We start from the raw sequence: 22,792 nt of genomic DNA, 5'->3' as shown, positions 1-22,792 counted from the left end.
TTTGAGTGAATTTTTAATCATAGGGTAATCTTAAAAATTAAACTCTATTTTGGTAATACTAGTTTTAAAAGTCATGGTATGGTATAGTAGTTTTCAGACATGTCCAAAAATCCTTGGACACTGTTGTCATTGAGTGATGAGGGGAAGGAACTGTCTCACCTCCACTTGATTCTGTGACCTGTTGGCTATTTGACCAATAGAAAACTAGAAGTAGTGTTGTACCAGTTTGTTGTCCAGGGCTTATGAAGCGCCCACATTCTGCTTCCTGTCTCTTGGGCTATCTACTTTTATAAACCAGCCACCATGCTGTGATACTCTGACATGTAATGTGACCTTCTGTGTCTTATGGCCTAGGGCTAGGACATAAGAACATATGAAGGAAGAAGAAAAGACGAGGAAATAGTCTCTCTGTCGTGTGTGTGTCTTCTCCCTCTTTCCCCCACTCCCCCCAGTGTTCTAAGGGAGGCTCCTGTAAGCGCTAGTTAGGATTACTTGGCTTCTATCTGAGTGAGGCACTTATCTGGCAGACTTGGAAAAGTCTTGTTTTTCTTCAGTGACCATGTGCTCAGCTGAAAGTCCAATAGTATAGATGAAGTGGAGAAAGGATTCTGTAGAATAGCAGTAGTCTCTGACATGATTCTTTTGTGCTTTTTTTTTTTTTAATCTGCTTTATCACTTCCAATTCAATTAACTTTCTTTTTTTGTTTAAAACTTACTCAATTCTTACCTGGCATAGAAATCTTTCACAGACTGAGAACCTTGCATCATGATTGTGTTTTTTTTTTCACTGTCTAGAAATGTTATTTAAAAAAAAAATGAACATCTCATCCTATGAATTTAGAGGAAAGGAAATTTAAAGCAATAAGAATCAAAATGAAAAAAAGTAGGCTTAATTGTTAATAATGACTTGATAAGTATTTTTTCACTGTGAAATGTTCAAATAAGTGGCCTCTAAATTAGTTTTCAGATCCTAAGTATCTACCTCCGTGCTTTGTGGACAGTGCTAAGGTTGCTATTATTTCTGAGAATCACTAGGTAGAGTTTATGGTAAGATAAAGGGTAAGATCAGACAGGGAAAAAATTGAGTTATACTCAACTGCACTGAAATTCTCCAAGTGCCATAATATTAATGAATTAGTGTGGTTTTCTTCCTTTTGGTTGCTTTAGTTTTGTCAGTTATTGCTGAAATGTAATCTATACCTATATTTATTAGGTTAGTGCAGGGCTATATTTATGATAAGTAAGATTGATGACACCAGAACCCGTTGATTAGTCTTAACCAAGAGAGAGGACTGTTGGATGTGGGAGGTAGTGTATTTCCCACTTATGTTCTTGCCCACCTCCACCCTAATGCAGATGACTCTATTACAGTGTTCTAGAGCTAAGTAGCAGTTTCTATAGTACCAAAACATAATATTAGTGTTAAAAGACACTATAGGGTTGCATGCAGCTGACCTCAAAATGTAAGGAATGAGTCAGAAAATGACCAGGTCCTTTGCTGCAAAAGTGGGGAGAGGACATTACAAATTAAAAGAATTTTAAAATAAAAAAAACAATCAGATGCTGTTGTCTGTACCTTATTTGGATCCTGACTCAAATCAGCTATATAAAGATATTTGTGAGATAATTGGGAATTTGAATACTGACTGGGTATTAATGAAATACTGACTGGCTGTTAAGGAGTTCTTGTTAATTTTTAAAGTATGGCTGTATTACAAAAGATTACTTATCTCACATAAGGGCAAAATAGTTTCTGCAGGGTAAGGGAGGGGATGGGGGCAGGGGGGAGAAATGACCCAAGCATTGTATGCACATATGAATAAAAAAAAAAACCAAAAACCAAAAAACCCCCAAAAGACTACTTATCTCACAGAAACAGATATGAGAGGTTTTATAAATGAAATAATACCTAATTTGCTGTTACAAAAATGAGTAACCCTGATAGACAAGTAGATGCATAGCATGAATAAATTAAGAGTTTTAATGATTATTGTACATATTGGAGAAAGGTAAATGCAAGTATACTGTTCCATAATAAACATTCTACAAAGTGTCATTTAACTCTTATTTGAGAATAATTTTTTTAGAAAAGTAGTTACTGTTTCATTTCCCAGAGACTTTCTTGTGTAGAAGCAAAGTCTGAAGATGCAGGCTATTTGATATTTTTTCAGGATTTGTTGAAAACATTTTAGCATTATTTCCTATTGGAAAATGATTTGGATATTTTGAAACAGAAGTGTTAGGGTTTGTTAGCTGCATAGTCCATTTTTATTTGTAGAAGTTATATTCTATAAATATATCATAAATACTGCAGTAGTGAATACTGAACTATTTTTCTCTAGGGGAAGTACAGGGTTAGGTTTCTGCAGGCCTGTGGTCATAAGAGTACATTTTATGTGCTTGATTGTTATATAACCTTGTTTTCTATATGTTTCTGTTGAAAAGCACATTATTTAATATTTATTCATCAACACTGAGCTCATAGTCTTGACCAGCAACACCATTATACATTCCTTTAGTGAAGATTGTTTCACACATAGGTTTTCTTCATAAGGTACTTCACGGCCTTTTAAATCTTAGAAACATCAAACAGCACTTATGCTTAATGCTCAGGGCCATGTTAAAAAGTGAAATCTCTCTCTCTTCTCTCTCTCTCTCTCTCTCTCTCTCACACACACACACACACACACACACACACACACAAGACCTCGAAAAAGACACTGGTTGAATGCTGAGCAGGAAGGCAGAGGATCACCTTGTTCAACCTCAGCATATTGACAGTTTCTCCATCTTTGTGCTTGTTTATAAATGACCTTTATAGGTGCTGCAAATATTGATTTTTGAGATTGCACATAAATTTTAACAAGTTGGCAAATTTGCAAATATAGAATCCATGAATAATGTATATGTCAGTTTTTAAGAAGTGATTTTTTTCAGTTGTAGCTCGAAGCAACTCTGAATATATATTAACTTTTTACTAGTTAAAGAGTAAATAGATTGGTAAATAGATTAAAGTTGTGGTGTAATGTGAAAGTTCAAATAATTTATAAAAATTGAAGTTATTTGTTCAAGCCTGTTGTGCATGATGCAGTAAGTATATATTATAAACCATAAAGCCTGTAACATGAACTCACAGTGATCTGGATGATCTATATCTGAGTAAGATTTTTATGTAGTGCACATAAAAAGTAATTTGATTTTTGTTCCAAGTGCAGATGAGTACTTTCTGTATTTGCAGCACTTTCTTGGATCCCGAGACTCGTAGAGCGATGGGTGAACAAGCTGTAGCTCTCGCCAAAGCAGTACGGTATTCCTCTGCTGGAACTGTGGAGTTCCTTGTGGACTCCAAGAAGAATTTTTACTTCTTGGAAATGAATACAAGACTCCAGGTAACCACAACTGTTTTTATTCTTCTCCAAACCTCTATACTTCAACTTTCCTCACCCACCCTTTTTTGTTTTATAAAGATTTTAAAAATCAGTTCCCAAAACTTAAGTAAAGATTTAGGTTTTAGACTTGTACTAAGACATCTGTGAAGAGGGAGAGATAAATATACGTTAATTAAAAGGTCAGAGTCTTGCTCTTCTGCTTTGTCACTGATAATACTTCATGTTGGAAATTCTCCTTTGATTTTGTCTTGAACCTTTCAGGATGAGGTGTATTTTTGAGGGATCATGGGCTACTAGGAGAAATTAGTCTAGATACTATAAACAGAAAGGAATTAAGTACTTACAAAATCTTCTAAAGGAATGGAGGAGAGAAGGGAACAACCTAGACTGAACTTCTGGGAGTGACTTCTGCAGCTCAGCCAGGCTTCTCCAGGAATGGCTGCTGTCTCTGCCACAGTTGGAAATTTAGTGGGTGCTTCTGTCCTAGGGCTTGAAGGGTATGTTTCCTTACTTCCAGCCAAGATTCCAAGAGGCCACTGGTGCTATAACAGGTGGCTTTATTTCCATGCTCTGCCTTTTTTTTCTTTTATTTAAATTGTGAACTATACACGTTTAGAAAAAAACAGAGCACAGGTGTATTGTTGAACAAATTATTATAAAGCAAAAAGTCCATGTAACTATCAACTGAGTCTAGAAGTATGACAGTGCCAGCATTCTTTACCTAGTTTGTCTCCTCTTCTTTTCCCTCCCTTCTCCTCTCTTGCCTACCCCGCCCCCCCATTATTATTCTCCTGCTTCTCTAGAGCTGTCTCCTGTTCTTACTGTATTCTTAACACCTGCTTGTGTTTCCATGTAGTTCTTCTTTTTGAATTACATGCACCTAGGCAGCATGATCAGTTTTGCCTTTTTCTTTTAAAAATTTTGTATTAATGGGACCATATAATGTTCATTCTTTTGTGCCTGTCTTCTTTTCTTAACATTATTTTATGTGGTTCAACCATGCTATTTCATGTATTCTCTTGTATGATGCTTCTTTGATGAAAATGTCAGCATTTATTTATCTGTTCAATTTCTGTAGATATTTAGTTTGTTTCCAGTTTCATGGAATTTCTTTTAGTTTGCTAGGGTAAATATATTGTGAGCAATATATTGTCTCACATCTCAGGATGCCAGAGTTTGACATCCAGGTGTCATCGGCTTGATTCCTTTGTGGGCTCTATAAGAGAGAATCTTTTCCTGGCTTCGGGTAGTTGGCTAACACTCCTTGTTGTTCTTGGTATTTTCTGGTAGTGCAACTCTAGTCTCTAGCTTACTTCTCCATGTGCATCTCTACCCACAATTTAATTTTTCTGTAAGGATACCAGTCATATTGCCACTTTACTCTAGTATGACCTCATCTTCATTACATCCACTAGACCCTATTTCCAAGTAAGGTCATAGTCACAGGACAGGAATTTTGAGGGGATTCTGTTTAGTCCCATACACCATTCCTAAAACACATTTGGTCTATTGAGGCAGAAAATTCGTTAGTGGTTGCATAAGACTAGGGTAGGTGGAGTGGGGAGATTGTGGACTGACACTTAACAGTAGAGACAGAGGTAAATCATACTTATGTCCCCAAATGGGATCATCTCTTCTTTCATTAGGCTTTTAGTGGGGAAGGATGATAGATGGAAGGTTAGGAGGTGGTGACGGTGGTGGTGGTGGTAGTGATTTGAGTCAGGTAGAAGCTGAGGAGAGCTTGAATTTTTTTTTGGGGCGGCGTGGTGAAACTGGGATTTGAATACAGGCCTTTATGCTTGCAAAGCAGGTGCTCTGCCACTTTGTCTCTGGACCTCTGTTTACTGCTGCTACAAGAAACAGCAATTCTTGGGTTGGGTTGTGATACTTGATCTTAATCAGTCCTTGAGTCCTTGGATTCTTGAGATGGGTTTCATCAGTGATCCTGTCCTTACTCCAGTGAGAGGGAATCTAATGGGCCAAGCCGAGGATGGGTTTCTGCCTCTTTCTTCATGGTTATCTTTCTCATGATGTATTTTTCTTCCTCCTTTTATTCTGTATTCAGACATTTTACATGTGTCTCTTAAGCAATGATAAGTTTTGAGCCACGTTTGATCATCTTTATCTTCTACCTAGACCATTTGCTCCATAGAAAGTTAACTCTGATATATTTGTAGACCGACCTTCCTTCCTTCCTTCCTTCCTTCCTTCCTTCCTTCCTTCCTTCCTTCCTTCCTTCCTTCCTTCCTTTCTCCCTCCCTCTCTCCCTCCCTCCCTCCCTCCCTCCCTCCCTCCTTCCCTCCCTCTGTTTTTGTCCCATCTCTGCAGTTTGTTTTCCTTTTTATTCTTGTATTTATGGTACGTAGCACTTAATTTTATTAAGCACATGCATACTTCTTCCAGCCTTTTGATAGAACCTAGACATCACAATATACGTCCATAACTGCTCAAACTTTGATGTGAATCAGCATTTTTTTACCTGCCCTACCAGACTGGAACTTAGAATGTTTTAGTTCCATTTACTGTCTCCTGAGTTAGTAAGTGGTTATTCTCAAGGCCATTTTTCTTGCTATTCCTTTATCCAATCACTGTTGATTCCATTCTCCCCACTTATTTATTCTTTTCTCTACATTTGTTCCTGGAAATTTCTTACAGAGATTTGCTTGTGACAAACTCTCTCTTTTTTTTTTTTTTTGACAGCCAGTGACTTTATTCATGAAAAACATTTTAAATTTTCTTTAAATTCTTAGTTTGGCCTATATATTTTTTCAGCTCATTGAAAGTATTATTCCAGTATCTGACTATTTCTGATAAGACTTTCATTCATTCTATCTTATTATTTTTTCCTTTTATAGCACTCCTGAATTTTCTTTAGTTTTTCTTAGATGCATGTGTTTTGATACAATTGTTTCCTTCTGGCTTTCTATATACATACATACATACATATATACATACATACATATGTATATATTAAGCACATGCATACTTCATACATACATACATATATACACACATATACATACATATATATACACACACACATATACATACAGCTTGTGTTTCTTACCTTTTCTTTGATATTTTTCATCTTTTGAATAATTTCTTCTGACCTGTTTTTCTTTCTTTCTCTTAAGTTTTAGTTAATCACCCACTGATTATATTTCAGAATAAATTTTCTATTTTATTCCTTTAAAAATACAATTCAGTGCTTACTATCTTTTCTTATCTTTTACCTTCTTTGAACATAATTAGATTATTGTTTTATAGTATCTGACTTATGACTTTGTGTCTTATCTGTTGCTTATGCTGATTTTTTGTTGTGATGCTCAGTTTACTTGTATGCCTTGTTACCTTGGAGTGTATATTGATTATTTAAAACATTGTTTTTATTGATTCATTGAAGTCTTGAATGATGGGTTCTTTCTACAGAGAATTTTTAGTGTTTTTCTGCTGCACACTGTAAGTACTAGTATTTTGTGACTGTAGCAGTCCAAGTTCAAAGTAGGCTCCTTGGATTCCCAAGGAGATTCAAAGCCCAGCTGAAGTTCCAGAGAGTGGTTAGTTTCATTTCACTTTATTCTTACCTTGAGGTTGCATTCCTCCATTGCCTCCATTTACACTATGGGTGGTTTCTCAGTGTTCTCAGTTTTGATGGTCACCTCATCTTTGTGGTTGTACTCTGAATTTCTTAGGCCACTGAAAGTATAGCTTAGATTCATAGCGGTTTTTTTCCTGGAATGGGAAATGCCTTCAAGGAGAAAAATTATGTTGAGTGCTTGCTTTACATCTCTGTTTTCATCTTTCAGATTTTGACAGATAATCCCTTCCTATATTCTTACCCTTTGATGTTTTTAAGAAGCTCTCCACACCCCCTTGCCCCGAACTGTTATGAAATCCCTAGTAACTGTGCCCACAGGTCCCAAGCTGATGCCTTAAGAATACATTACTCTTATAGATGAAATAAATGTGTATTCTGACTCAGTACCCCTTCTCCCCAAATAGCAAGTGGGTAGTAGAATCATGGCCTGTGTGTCACTGCTGCCTTACTTTTCTGTTCTAAATTTCTTGCATATGCACTTCATTGCCACATCTAGACCCTCACCAGTCACATGGAGATCCTCAGCTGCAAGGGACTGGGAATAGCGTTTTCAATCATTGGTCTTCTGTACCCTGGAAGGAGTTTGGTAGGCAGGTCCAGTAACAGTTGTCCATTTCCTCATGAGTGTAATCCCCCAAATTTTAATCTATAAATTATATGTAAAAAATTAGAGGCATTACTGTGTTATAAAGTATGACTATTAAATAATAGGTTGATTTGCGTTTAGTATGGCAGAAATAACGTATTTAGGGCCAATATCCTAAGATATTTTGGCATATAGATAGTTATTAATTCGATATTACTACTTTGAACTTAGGATGCTTCCTTTGTATCCTATTCATGTATCTTTAGAAGTGACAAAATCTTGCCTTTTGGAGATTAATTTCATTTTGATTAAAATGTCTCTATAACTAAACGTATCTAATTAGATAATTAGCTGGGAAGTCATTTTTTTTATTAAAGTAGAGACTTTATTATTTCATGATGAGAATAATAGCTTGTAATATGATTCTGAAGGAAATTTGAAGTGACAAAACATTTATTATATTTTATTCCACACACAAGATACAAGCTTGTTTGATTGAGGTACTTATTAGTATTTATGGAATACAATCAATGCCTTTCTTAGGGCACTTTGTTACATATTCTTGTGAGGATTTTTGTGTTCTGTTTTGACACAAGGTCTCGTTATGTTACTCAGGCTGGCCCCAGTCTCCTGGGCTCAAGTGGTCCTCTGGAGCTCAGAAGTACAGGCATGCATTACCATACCTGGCTCTCTGGTTTTCTTCTTTCCCCATTTGTTTTTGTCTCACTTATCTTAGCCCGTAGTTGTTCAAGTTTATTCCATGGTCAGTTTTGGTATAAGATGTAATACTTGATATTTATATTAAATAATTCTGTACAGTTGGTCAAAATCATCTAGGTACTTACCTGTCTGATTTGTATCCTGGATAGCTTGCTAGCAAGTTATGTTTTCTGTACTTGCAAGAAAGGTTATAAATAAGCTATAGGGGGAAAATGAAATTCATAAAGATTTCATCTTACTAGCTCTGACAGTACCTAATTCTGTGCTATTTAATATCTTTCTTTCATACATTCATCTCCCACTTAATGTTTAATCATAGTTCTTTTCTCTCTCACATTTATGATCCTGTCAGTTAGAATGATTTGTGTACATTGATGGATATTACCAAATGGGAATATGAAGAACCTGGACATCATAGTCTTGGAAAAGACTTCCTTACATATGTCAGATTTCTTTCTGATATCGTTTAAACTGTTCAGATGTTATTTTAACAGTGGATTTTCTCTTTCAAATTCCTTTTCTAACCTTAAATTATAATGCCTAAGGCACATTCACCAAATTCTTTAGCTCCTAAGATATGGAAGGAACTTTCCAGAGTGATGAAAATATTCTCCATCTTGATAGAAGTTTGGATTACAAAAATTTGTTTATTTGTCAAAATACATCAAATAGTCCATTTAGAATTTGTGCACTTCTCAATATGTAAATTCTACCTTAAAAAAAAAAACTATAGCCAGGCATGGTGGTGCATACCTGTAATCTCAGCACCCAGGAGGCAGAGACAGGAGGATCATGAGTTCAAGACCAGACTGGGCTACATAGCAAAACCCTGTCTCATTTAAAAAAAAAAAAAACAACTTTGAACAAAATTTGAACTCTAGTTGATATGCATGCTGAAATGTTTAGGGATAAAGTATACTGATGTCCACAACTTACTTTGAAATGTGTCAAAAGATAAAATGACTTGATAATGGATAGGTAGATGTGGAAAAGCAAGTATAAAAAGTTCACAATTGTAAAAAAAAAAAAAAAAGATATATCTTATCTCTAATTAGTGTTCCATTTTGAGCCAGGAGGACTATAATTTTCTTTTTTTTTTTTTTTTCTTTGAAATTTCCTGGTTGAACTATCACTTTTTCTAACTTAAGAACTTGCATGTTTTTTCTGATAACCAAAATTTGAGCAGCATTTTAACTTTGCTAATTTCCTTAACAGTCAGATTTGAAATAACAAATACAATTTCTCCATAAAGAGATGTACTACTGCCAGACACCGATGGCTCCCACCTGTAATCCTAGCAACTCAGGAGGCAGAGATCAGGAGGATCGCAGTTCAAAGCCCTCCTGGGCAAATAGTTCATGAGACCCTATCTTGAAAAGTCCTTCACAAAAATAGGGCTGGTGGAGTGGCTCAAGGTGAAGGCCCTGAGTTCCAGCCCCAGTACCACAAAAAAAAAAAGTGCTACACAGAAAATCCCCAAGTTCAGTGTACGAGTAGTTGGTTAATTTGGCTGATTTTGTTCGCAATGTGGTCAAAGTTTATGGATTAGAATTTTTTATGCTATCCTCACATATATTTGTTTTGTAATTTTTTATGTCACTGTTTTTCTTTTGCTTAAATACAAAATTCACTCGCTTTTTCATCACAGTGCCCGTTCTTTTGGGAGCCCCAATTATTTCTCCTCAGAGCCCTGTTACTTACCACTGTACCTCTCTCTTTCTGTAAGAGTTAGATGGGCCTGTTTCCCTGAGTGCACCTCATCATATCACTCCATTTGCTTGGAATGGTCTTTGTTGTAGCCTAGCCTGGCCATGAGCTTGTGATCCTCCTGCCTTACCTTTCTAAATAGTTGGGATTACATATGTCACCCAGCTGTACACTCATGTATGCATCCACCTACAGTCTGTCATCATCTTTCTCATGTATCTCACTCAGTCATCTTACCTTCTCTTTGCATTTGAAAGAGGATAGATGAAGAAATACTCTATCACAAAATAGGACCTGGGTATGGTGCTGCCTGTCTATAATCCTAGCTAGGCAGTAGGCATACATGGGAGGATATTGGACTGAGGCTGGGCCAAAAATATGAAGCCCTATGTGAAAAATAACTAAACCAATAAAAAAGAGTGACCAGAGGCATGGCTGAAGTGGTAAAATGCTTGCCTAGCATGCACGAGGCCCTGAGTTCAAATCCCAATGACCTCTCCCCAAATGTGTGATGGGTTAAAATACTATTTTAACAAACTATGTTATATAATTTTGCTTAAATAATTTCAGTTTCTTACTTATGAAAAGTAATAACTCAAAATTGGAACTTCTTGGTTTAAAAAAAATCTTAAGCAGTTCAAAAGTGTATACAATGGAAAAGTAACTCCCCTATTTTTTTTTTTCTTGGTACTAGGGATCGAACCTAGGTCCTTCTGCATGCTAAGCGTGTACTCTACCACTGAGGTATACTCTTACCCCTCCCTGCATTCATACCGCATTTTTATCACAACTATTTATTTTTGTTCTGCAGAAGCAATCTTTATTTTACTTAACAATGTAAGAGTGTGGCATTTTTAACTTAAAAGCACTATTTACTTCATTTTATTGGCTTTTAATATTTTGTTGTATGGATGTTCAATCATATAATTTCACCAGTTCTTGTTGATAAGTTTTTCTGTAGTTTGCTACTGGAAATACTGTAGTTATCAATAATTCTTTCCATCTCCATTTTGCACATATTGATGTAGAATTGCCTGGTAAACAATGCATGCTTTCATAATTTAGTTATTATCAAATTTCTGTTTATGGGAACTGTGTCTTCACTTCCTGTTGAAATGTGATCTTTGCCTTTTGATCTTTGTATGATAGTGAAAAATGGTATATTGTTCTCATTTTCATTCTTCTTATATAAGTGAGGTTGAATTTTTCTTCATAGATTCACTTACATTTCCTGTGCTGTGCATTGACTATTAGTGTCTTCGTCTTTTGGGTTTCTTACTGACTTGTAGATACTCTATTTTTTTTCAGGAAATTAACCCTTTGGGATAGTTTCAGGAAGCAGTGTTCCATGAGTATTTTCACATTTCTGTGGGGTGGGGCATTTCTGACAAGGGGCAACGATCCTAAAGACGGAGCCCTCTGGAGAGGCAGCCTCATCTTTCCCAGAGCCATCACCGCAGTCAGCGTGGTGGATGGAGACCCTGCACTTCTTCACCACAGAGGGCTTGTTTGTTCCAGAGCAGAGTTTGTGTGTTCTCTACCTCTGTCTCTCTCCACTACTGAGGAGGAGCAGATACACCCGGAACTCTCATAGAAGTCCCGAGTTTAACAGATTGGGGTTCCTGTCCTGTGGTCATGTCCTGCATGTGTAGGGATATCATGCCCCCCACATGGTCCTGGGGGGATTGTGGTCTGGAAAATGATGCTGCTGTGCTGGGTGAGCAAACAGTTATTTTGTTGCTTGATCCTAGCAAGATCAGACAAATGCAGGTGTAAAGCAACAGATGGGATTCCGAGATGCTTTTCCCCTCATCTGTTGCCTGTCTTTTTGAATTTTTTTTCCTATGCAGAAAGTTTTTATTTGTAAATGGTTGAATTTTGAACTGTCTGCTAGATGATTTTCATTATTGTGACATGCTTTGATTTTCCTTCTTCTGTGATAAATCTAACATTTTCTCCCTTGTGTTCTCCGACTGCTTACTTTGTCTTCCATGGAGGAGTCTTTTTCATGTGGAACTGATTTTATTTTATTTAATTATTTTTAAAAGCGCTCTATCTACCCTGTTGGTTCAACCATGATTGAATCATCAGTCTTTCTCTCCAATTAGAAGTATCACCTTCATGAGTTTTCATGTTTGTGGATTCACTACTTTTTTTAACCTTTCTGTTTATTCATGTGCTAGTACCATACTGCTTTAGATATTATACCTACATATTGTAAAATAGTATCCAACAGAACTGTCCCTTTTTCATTACTCCTATTTTTCCATACAAAAAAATTAACTGATTGGATTAGCTTACTTATATTTAACAAAAGAAATTAAAATGATAGAATTGCTGATCATTAGATAAATGCTTATAAGTTTCCTTAGATATTAGTTCCTAATATATGTTCTTAAGGAAAATGATTATAAAAACATTAATATTTTTGTCATCATCTTTTTCATAATCTAATTTGAAAGATACATTGTCTTCCTTTTATAAAAATTAATAGAAATTGGCATATTTTTATTTAATCCTGCTATTTTCCCAAATGCTTCATTGTTGCTATTTTTATTACTAGTTTAGATTGTAGTAACATTTATACTCTTCTCTGTAGGCATGGCTCTGTTTCTTGTCAGTTTGTATTTTAACTTCTTTAATGGTCACCATCAGCATGTTAGTATAGTAAGATGGTATTTTGATTGAGTATAAGATTCTTGGATAGTTTTTGAATTCCACTATGTTTTGGCTTTGAGTAGTCTGATGTCATCCTAATTTCTTTTACCTTGTAGGTAGTGTATTTTTAACTGTCTGAGTTGGCCCAGCTTTTCTTTTTTAATCACTGTGATTCAGGGATTTTTCTTTCTTCTAACCAGAATATGTCTAGGTGTATATTTGTCTCCCTGACTTTTTCTCCAAGTTCTCTTTCAGTGTGTGCAGAAGTTTTTTGATTTTGTGTGTGTGTGTGTGTGTGTGTTGGTAATCAAACTTAGGACCTTGAGCATACTAGGCAAGTACCCTATCACTGAGCTGCATCTCCAGCCCTCAGTGTGCAGATTTAAGAGTTTCTTCATTCTAGAACAATTTCTTCTATTATTATTCTACTTTCTTCCCTCATCTGTTCATTTTTATCCTTTTGGCTCTCCTGTTATTTGCAGATCGGATCTACTCCAAATTTTATAATTTTTCTCTCATGACCACTGTTCTTTTATACTTATGTTCTGTTTATTGTTATTATTTCTTTATGTTGACCTTTAGGTTACTAAATCATGTTATTTTATCTCAAGAATTCATCTCTCTCTCTCTCTCTCTCTCTCTCTCTCTCTCTGTGTGTGTGTGTGTGTATACTCTTGAAGTTTTTAAGTGCCCTTTCAATTTTTTGTAAAAGCCTTTTTCCTCTGTATTTAGCTGCTCTGTTTCTCTTAACTTATGTGATCATGTGTCTGAATGCTTGTTCCTTCTCTGGTGGGTAAACTGTCATTTTGCTCTGCTGGTTTTTGGGTTATCAGAACTGAGTTCTGCTTGTAGTTTCTGGGTGGCATCAGTCTTTCAAGTGGTTGAAGGTACAGCCATATCTACTTCTGAGGATGGAAGTAGTATTCTCCTCATTGCCAGGACAGTGTTCAGCTATCTTTTATTTACTGCTTGGACTCTTTGGCAAAGGGGCCAGGGACTTAATAAAGGGAGCCTTTATTAGTTTTTTTCTCTATGCTCTGTGGATCTCTGCAGACCATGATCTGTTCATCCTGCATTATTCCCCTGGTGTTCTGTGAAGCTAGTCTCTAGGTTGTGTGTAGCCCACAGGGGAGCTCATCACTAGTTCTTGACTTTTATCTTCCTCCATTGTCAGATGCTCAGCGCCTCTGGGGAGCTGGGGAGCCTGCAGTTTGAAGAGGGAAGGTGTTGAGCCCTGCTGGCTTTTCCATTTTCTTAGAGCAGGAATAGCCAGCTATGTGGGCTATCCAGATCTCTCTAATGAACGTTAGGGGAATCTGTGGATCCTCTGAAATTGTACATGCAGTATTATAGGGAGAAATTTAGAGAGATTCTGAACACTAAAGTGGCTCAGAACACCTGTTGCTGACAAATGGGGAATTCAAGTCATTGTTTTTGATAATTGCAAACATCTGATATTTTCACTTAGTCCTTCCTGACTTTGTGACCATAAGCAGCTTCTTTCTCTGTGCCTCAAATTTCTCATTTGTAAAATGACAGCAACAATAGCACTTTAAAGGATTGCAAGCATTAAATATGATAGTATATTTAAAATGCTCAAAAATGCCTAGTTCATACTAAGTACTTATTCTTTCTGCTAATGTGGGACTCAGCAGTAATATTTTGCCTGCTTTCTTGTTAAATATTGACTGACAATAGCACTTTTACTTTTGTGCTCATTATTAATAAAGGCTGTCAGTCATTCAAGTTGGCAGACTGAGTTACAGATTTGATAACTTTTTGTTATTCTTTGGTCAGTTAACTGCAAAATTATTTTTACAATGGATAAGCATACTTGAAATATTAACCCTCTTTAAAAGAGATAGTCTTCTCACTATAATGGGATTTGTGCAAGAGTTTGCAGGAAAATAAAGATGGAAATCTTTCTTCTACAAATGAAACAAAGATAAAGGTATTTGCTGTAATGATAAGCTATTTTTGCTTACATCTTTATGTTAAGATTAATATTAGGATCCTGAATACACCTTTCCAAATTTTAACTGAGCATGGTAGTGCAAACTGGTGTACTTGGGAGGCTTAGGCAAGAGGATCACAGTTTGAGGCCAATCTGGGCTACATATTGAGACCCTGTTTCAAAAACACAACCAAAAAGAAATTTGTGTGTGTGTCTAATTATTAATTTCTAAATGCTAGGTTATTTTTAGATTTTACTTTATTTTTTAGTTTATTTTAGCTGTAGAAAGTTCATAAAAACTCTCTATGGAAACTCCTAAATAGAAAGTAAAATCTTAAAAAGTAAGCAATTAAATGCCCAAACATGGTCACTTGGCTATATACTATGTTTCAGAACAGAGAGGTAAATTGTCCATGGTTGCTACAGTGAAGGGGAAGAAGCTGCTTTTTCTGTGAAAGAAAAATACGGTAGAATTGGTAAAATTCTTTGAGAGTTGAATTGTTGAAATTCTGGAAAGTCAGGCATTCCCACATGCCACCACAGAGAATTCTGCGTCATATGAAACCTTTATATTCTAGAAGGATCTTAGAAACTCTTCTAGCAACTTGATTCTTGCCCTTCATTTTTTCATGTTTTAAAAGCTAAGAAGTATTGCAACTCAGGGCTGGGAGTGCTTGCCTAGCATGCATGAGGTTCTATGTGCAATCCCCAACTTCCCCAACCTCCCCCAAAAATTGCAACCCAAATTCTGGTTTCTGACAATAGATTATAATTGGGCAAATACTCTATACTAAGTTCACAGTAGTTTTAAATTAAAAAAAAAAAAATTCCTGGATCTCTCAGACTAAAAAAAAAAAAAAAAGGTTTTTTTTCTTTTTCTGTTTAAATGGAGTTGGAGTGTTTAATTGAAAGAATGGGGAGGTGGGAAGAGGAGAAATTACAGGGAAGTAGATTTGGTAAAAGTAGTTGGTAAAATTCCCTTCTTACCAGGACATTTTGGATCAGAGCAAAAGTTTATCTTTTAAAATTATATTTAAGGCAACAAAGGCCAGGGTTCTCAGGCTTTCAAGAGTCAACAGAACTGGGTTGTTCTGGGATGTCTGAAGGCAGTCTCCTGGGAAACTGAGGCTGAAAAATAGGGTGTGTTATACCTGCTCATCTCATTTACTGAGTTGTTTTGGAAAGTTGCAAGAAAGGACTTTTTGTTATCCTGCTGTGCACAGGTAAGCACATCAGGCACTTACAGTTAAGGTTTTGTTTCGAAGCTTGGAAACTATTTTGCTCTCTTTGAATTCTGGATTCTTATCTACATTTTTATTTTTTATATTGCTTCTCCTATTAGTTAGTTCAGGCTCCCATAGCAGAATACTGTAGACTGGCTGGCTTAAACCTCATTTTTTTTTTTTGCAGTTCTGAAGGCTAGAATTCCAAAAACAAGGTCTGAACAGGGTTGGTTTCTCCCAGAGGCCTCTCTCCTTGGCTTTAGAGATGGCTGTCACCTGTGTCTTCACATGTTCTTCCCATTGTGCTGTGTGTGCTTACGTCCTTATCTTCTCTTCTAAGGGCCTCAGTCATACTGGATTAGGGCCCACTCTACTCACCTCATTTAAACTCAATTACCTCTTTGAAGACCCTGTCTCTTAACATAGTCACATTCTTACATAGCGAGAGTTAGATCTTTAATGTAGGAATTTGAGGAAGGAAGGACACAATTTAGTTCATAACGGTTCCCTTACTGTTTTTCATCTGTTTATTCTTGTATGGGCCAATGGGGAGCTCCATAATAGAATCTACACAGTTTTCATAGCTCCCCTTGAATGTAGCCATTATTTTCAAGGTGAGTTTACAGGAATGGCATTTTGGGGACCATTTCCCAACATGTTTTTTTATCTTTGATTCTTATGAATCAAAATCTAATAACTTTAGAGGAGGGGAGGTAGGGCTTCAGAATTTTAATAGGTACATTTTAGATTCTGTTCTGGACAAAGAATCTCTGAACTGAAAGAGCAGAACCAAAAATAATGGCATCAGTTGTCTTTTCAGGTGGGGATAACAACAAACTAAAATGATAGAGACCTATTATGCCAAAACCACTATAAAACTCAGTTTTATATAAGAGGACAATTTCCTCATATTTCCAGGAGTAACTACACCAATATTGCTTTGCTAAGTTGAATCCAGCAAGTTAAGCTTACAAAAGATGACTTTCACAAACCATCTCTGATATTTTAGTCTTGATATAGATAATAATGATGCTAATTAAATTATATTTAAAATGGTATTATTTGCATATTAAAATGTTGTGCCAGTCTGTCACTATATACTTCTTGTGTCTTATGTGCCTTCTCTGTAAAATGTCAAAGGAGTTTTGATTAAGGGATTTGTAAGTTTCAGCATGCCATGGGAATGTTAGTTTTCGTTATATATATTGAATTTTATATGGGGTGGTGGTGGCAGAGATTGCACCTTTCATCCCTGTGATATTTTTCTCTTAGATGTTCCTTAATGTTAATTTCCATTTGATGTTAACATATGTATGTAGCTCAAATTTGCCTGAATCTTGCTCCTCTCGAGTAAGACTTGCTTATTACTTACTTACCTATTTTTAAAGTTTTGGGGACATTAGGTAAAGTCACAGTAAGATATTAAATATTTAGGTCGGAAAGCATTGAATAAGTTGTCTGCTATTGGATTACTATTTTTATTTAACACAATGGGAACTTTCTGAAGAGCAAGGAGTATTGATCAAGTTAGGTATCTTTATTTTAATCATGTTTTGTAGTATGAAAAACAAAAATCCTATAAGTGACATTGCTTTTATGTTTAACTTTTATTTGAAGTGATTTCAGACTTATAGAAAAGTTGGAAAAGTACAAAGAATTTCTGAACTTCTTCCCGAGCATCTACTACATTTGCTCTTTTTATCTGTATATCTTTGTATATGTATCCATATATATTTTTGTCTGAAATATTTCACAGTAAATGTACCCCCTTAACTCTTAAATATATCTGTGTTTCCTAAAAACTGGAAAATTGTTTAATATAACCACAATGTCTGTCAAAATCAAAATTTTGACATTAAGTTATTGTTATCATCCAGTTCATCCAGTGTATAATTATATTCAAATTTCTCCAGTTGTCTTCCTAATGCTTCTTAGCAGTGAGAGAGACAGAGAGAAAAATCCTGCTCCAGTCTTATTCATTACATTTAATTGGTATTTCTCCTCCTCCACACACACCCACCTTCCTCCATCTCTCAGACATGGTCTCATTTAGCCCAGGCTAGCATTGAATTTTTAATCTTCCTGCTTCTGCCTTCTGAGTGCTGGGATTACAGGCATGCACCACCATGCCCTGCTCTTTACTCTCTCAATCTGGGATAATTCCATGGTCTCTTTTGCTCATTTAGGTTCTTAACATTTTTAAGAGCGTATTGAATCTCCGTCACTTGGGGTTTCTCTGTTTTTTCATGACTAGATTCGGTATTTGTATTTTGTGCTGGAATTCTCCATCAATGATGCTTCTGTTGTGTCCCATAGGAGACAGAAAATGGCTGTTTACCCCCTTACTGATGACTTGGGCTTGGTTAAAGTGATGTCTCTGGCATTTCTCCACTGTACAATTACTATTTTTCCCTTTTTCATTGGTAAGGTATCTTATATGGTTTGCTTTGAGACTGTAAAATCTCATCATGCTTTCATTTACTAGTTTTAGCATACTTCCTAGCTTGGATTCAGTGAGGTAAGAGCCTAAAAGTGACAGTACAGGGTCAGAGTTTACTGTTGTAATTTTAAGGAGCCACGAGGTAAATAACAGCATACTGCCCAAAAGACTTAGTATTTCTAAGTTCTTTACTGTTGAAATTTAGTATTCAAAAATGAAGCTAGTCCTCTTTTACCTCGCAGTTGTGATTGACAGGCTCATTAGGTTTTTTTTGGGGGGGGGGATGTAGCCATAACTTTAGTAGCAACAGATAAGTAAGAGGGAGTAGCAGGGAGATCTAGACACTAACAGTGACAGCTTGGTGGTGACCAAGACAAAGCTGAATTTGCTTATCTGTGCACTCATCACTGGGACAGGGTCTCTGTGCTGCTCAGGCTGGCCTCAAAGTCTTGGGCCCAAGGGATCCATCCTTGCCCTTCTAAGCAGCTGGAACTGCAAATGTGTGGCCACTGTGCCCAGCCCAGGCAAAACTAAATTTAAACAGCAGTCTCTGCAGCCATTTGCGATCATCTAATGCAGATGATCAACTACACATGCCCATTCTCCTCTGTGCATGTGATGACGTCCCATGATGTGCCATTTGATGACTGTAACTTTTTCATGTTGAGCTAGAGGTAATGCCAGTACAAACTGATTGACTTATCAACTGTTTTATTTTTTTGTGGGACTGGGCTTTGAACTCAGGGCTTTGTACTTGCAAAGCAAGTGCTCTACTGCTTGATCCAAACCTCCAGTCATTTATCAACTCTTAATAGACCCTGTAGTGTGGCACTACCTTGGTGAATAGATTTCAGCCAGAAATTTGTCCTTAAGATTCAAGAATTCTAGTTTGATGGGGCTTACTCTTATTTTGTACATATGATTTTTCAAGGGTGTGGTCCTTATTCTTGCTGACTAAACTATAAGATTTATATACTCAAATGTGAGTATATTTACAATGCCAAATCAAAAACAGATGAAAGACAAACTGTCCTTTTTTTGCATACCATGAATGACTTTATTTAACTCAAGTTTCGGAATTTGTATTCGATTGATCGAATTATAAGGACGTTTTCCTATTCATGTGCTTGTATGTCAGTGAATGTTTTTGCACTTGCCTAGTGTGGAAGGCAAGATTCTCCCATGAAAAATTCAGACATGTTGTCTTGTGGACTTTGACAATACTTGTACCTAAATTAATTTTGAATTTGGGGCCTTGAATTTGCTAGATAGGTGCTCTACTATTTGAGCCATGCCCCTACCCCTTTTTGCTATAGTTATTTTTGAATAGTTCTCACTTTTATGTCTGGGCCAGTCCTCTCATTTACACTTCCTGCATAGCTGTGATGACAGGCACATCAGTTTTTAATTGGTAGAGATGAAGTCTCATAAGCCTTTTTCCTGGGCTGGCCTTGAACCACACTCTTCTCTCCATGTGTCTTCTGACTGGCTAGGATTATAGATATATACCATCACACTTGACCCCAATATTGATTTAAAAATAAATATTTTAAAAGAAATTTCTGTAAGTAACAACTGTGTCTTTAGAAACTGGTTGTTGTTTTAGTTAATTACTTAATTCTGTTTTGAATTAATTGTAGTTCACTAATTTAGATTGTAAAATCTGTGTTATATTATTATTATGTATGCTAGCTTTGGAACAAAATGGGTCTGCCTTTGGTTCCTATTCAGAGTGGGCCTATTGTAATTATTTTTCTACATAGTTATAGAGATGTCTTCTAGGGTTAAAACAGAACCTCATAATGACTTTGGATTTTTAAACCTTTTAACGGTATGTCTTTATAAAGGCAATAGCACATAATTGTATTGGCATTTTACTTTAAGTTTTCATGTGTGTTCTTTCATGAGGAAGAACAAGAAGGTACCATCATCTCAGTCACAGAAATTCCATCTCCACCTCTGTGGCTTACTATTGGTGTGACTAGATGTGCTGCTCATTCATTCATTCATTCATTCATTGAATAGATATTTACTTACCTCATATATAGAATTTTCTTTTGTGGGCCCTGATCATAGAGGAAATTGAATCATTCATGTAATTCTTAAATTTTTTTCTCACCCAACAAGGAGATATAAATGATATTATTAAAAGGCACTGGGCACGTAGGTTCACCTCTTAAACAAGGAGATATAAATGATATTATTAAAAGGCCCTGGGCACATAGGTTCACCTCTTAAAAGTTAGACTGCTGAGATGGTTTTCACATGAAATTGCTGTCTAGCAATAAGGTGCATTTGCATGTTCTTTATTATTTTTATCATAGTGCTGTGTTTCTCACAAAACTCTAATTTACTTTAGAAATATATTTTAAACTTTCTAGTAATATCTTTACTCAGTGTCACTTTTATTTTACAAGGGGTAGATGCTTATTTTAGTGATGATTTGTCATTAAAATTATGTCAAAATGTCTTAAAATGTTGTTGAAACTGTAAACAAACTCATAACACACACAGAGCTAATTATGGATGCCATCTGTTTATTTTTACCAAGTTTTTTTTTAAGACATGGCATTGTCTGCTTATGATAATCTTTAAGATTATTATAATGACTAAGTCCTGTCCTTCAATTAGTGTAGTTGAAGATGAGAAGATAATTCATTTGTTCACTGACCTTTTCCTGTGTTCGTATGTGAAATATGACATGTCATGATTAAAAAAACATTGTGACATACATTTAGAACATACTTAATTTCTACAAGGGAAAACCCTAGTATATCAATTGGTAGATGTGGCTGAAGTTTTATTAAAAATTTTAAAAACTTCTTTAAGATTTTAGATAAAAAACATTAACCATTCTTTTTTGGTGCTGTAATATGTGGCTTTCTTTTAACTTAAGTTTAGGAATTTACAAGTGATCAATCAAGTTATCAGGACATACATACCTGTTCATGTGCCTGTATGTCAGTGAATGTTTTTGCACATATGTATCCCATGTGTTAGTGTGGAAGACCAGGTACTCCCTTGACAGCATCAGCAGGAGTAGTTACCAGTAATTTGCTGAGAGAGCAGAATGATTTCCCTAGTTCCATTTTGCTATTGTGCATGCTAAGCACTGCTCAAGCCAGACTGGAGGGAAAGCAACTTGAAGGCTCCATCTGCTGCTTTCTGCTACACTGCATTGATGCAAGATTACGCTAATCTGGCTGCTTGTCAGGACAGGTTAGTGAAAGCATGCAAGTGGGTGAGACTTAGGCTAGACTAGTGCTCTGGAAAATCAGAAGCTGCCCCTGTACATGCCATGTTAAATGTAGCAGAACAGGTTGATTATCTGCCACATTGAAAACTACAGCAAAATAAGCAGGGTTTTTTGGTTGAGAATCAGTTTCAAATTAAAATTGTTAAAAATTGTTGGGCCACAAATAAATCAAAATTAGAAAAGAAATATAGATAGGTCATAAATACTTCTTAAATATTAGTTTTTCTCACCAAGATTTGTATGCCATGTTTTGTTTATTTATTTATTTATTTTTTGCCTCACTAAGGGTTTTTAGTCAAGTATTATTAAATGTCAAATATAATTAACCTCATTTTATCCAGAAACTTTAGAATCTTTTCTTGTTTATGTCTACTTAATTTACCTTTTCCTCCGCCTATTGACTGACAGATCTTGGCCTTACAGGTTGAACATCCTGTCACAGAATGCATCACTGGCCTGGACTTAGTCCAAGAAATGATCCGTGTTGCTAAGGGTTACCCTCTCAGGCACAAGCAAGCTGATATTCCCATCAATGGTTGGGCAATTGAATGTCGGGTTTATGCTGAGGTAAAATGCATGATATTGGGAGAAAGGAGGGTGGTTATATCCAGAGTCAGGAGAGCTAGTGTAGCTAAACAGCAGGTAGTTAGGCTTTGGTAACCTATAATTAAGCCAGAAGAGAGTTAAATAATTTTGGTATAATTCAAAATAATTGTAAAGAATTCCAATTCTTAATTGTCATCTATTTCCGGGTGGGGAAATAGCTACAGTCAGTTAAGAGGCAACAAAGCATTAGTTAACTGTTCTTGAGCTTGAATTGACCTTACTTTTTGTTTTATTCACTTATTATTTGTTTTCAAACCGCACTCTCAAGAAATACTGTCATTTATTTCTATATGTGATATATGTGTGTGTGTGTTACCCTGGGTAAATGTTAGTTGTTGATTTGATATTTACTTAATTTTTTCCAACTTTTTTTTTCTAATTTTGTCCTTTATGATTCCATGAAAGTAACTATTGAAATTTAAATTGTAAAACTTTTGGTAAAACATGTACTCTTAATTGATAATTTTAATTATGGGCTTTACTCATACAATCTTAGTTCCATACCTTCATATTTTATGTTTATACAAATCAGATAATAGAGCACTCAACATTTGAAAATGCATTTTTTAGATGATTAAAAGAAGATTGCAAGGTAACATATTAATTTTTTCATGGAAAATTTCTGTTAAAATAAAAAGTAAGCACTATCTGTGTT

At 35.8% G+C, this 22,792-nt stretch overlaps 1 protein-coding gene across 3 annotated transcripts in view; it reads left to right on the top strand.

The window, feature by feature from the left end:
- Pcca (propionyl-CoA carboxylase subunit alpha) overlaps window positions 1–22,792 on the top strand; it is a 356,147-nt gene that overhangs the window by 145,927 nt on the left and 187,428 nt on the right. For 2 of the 3 annotated variants that reach the window (XM_074043043.1, XM_074043044.1), the window contains exons 12-13: window positions 3,239–3,389; window positions 21,955–22,098. In XM_074043043.1, coding sequence (XP_073899144.1) covers window positions 3,239–3,389; window positions 21,955–22,098 — 295 coding nt within the window. The remainder of the gene's footprint in view (window positions 1–3,238; window positions 3,390–21,954; window positions 22,099–22,792) is intronic. The other variant, XM_074043045.1, reaches the window with a different exon arrangement.

The sequence above is a fragment of the Castor canadensis genome, chromosome 10, assembly GCF_047511655.1.
Source record: "Castor canadensis chromosome 10, mCasCan1.hap1v2, whole genome shotgun sequence".
Lineage (NCBI taxonomy): Eukaryota > Metazoa > Chordata > Mammalia > Rodentia > Castoridae > Castor > Castor canadensis.
This window is presented reverse-complemented; position numbering and strand designations above follow the sequence as displayed.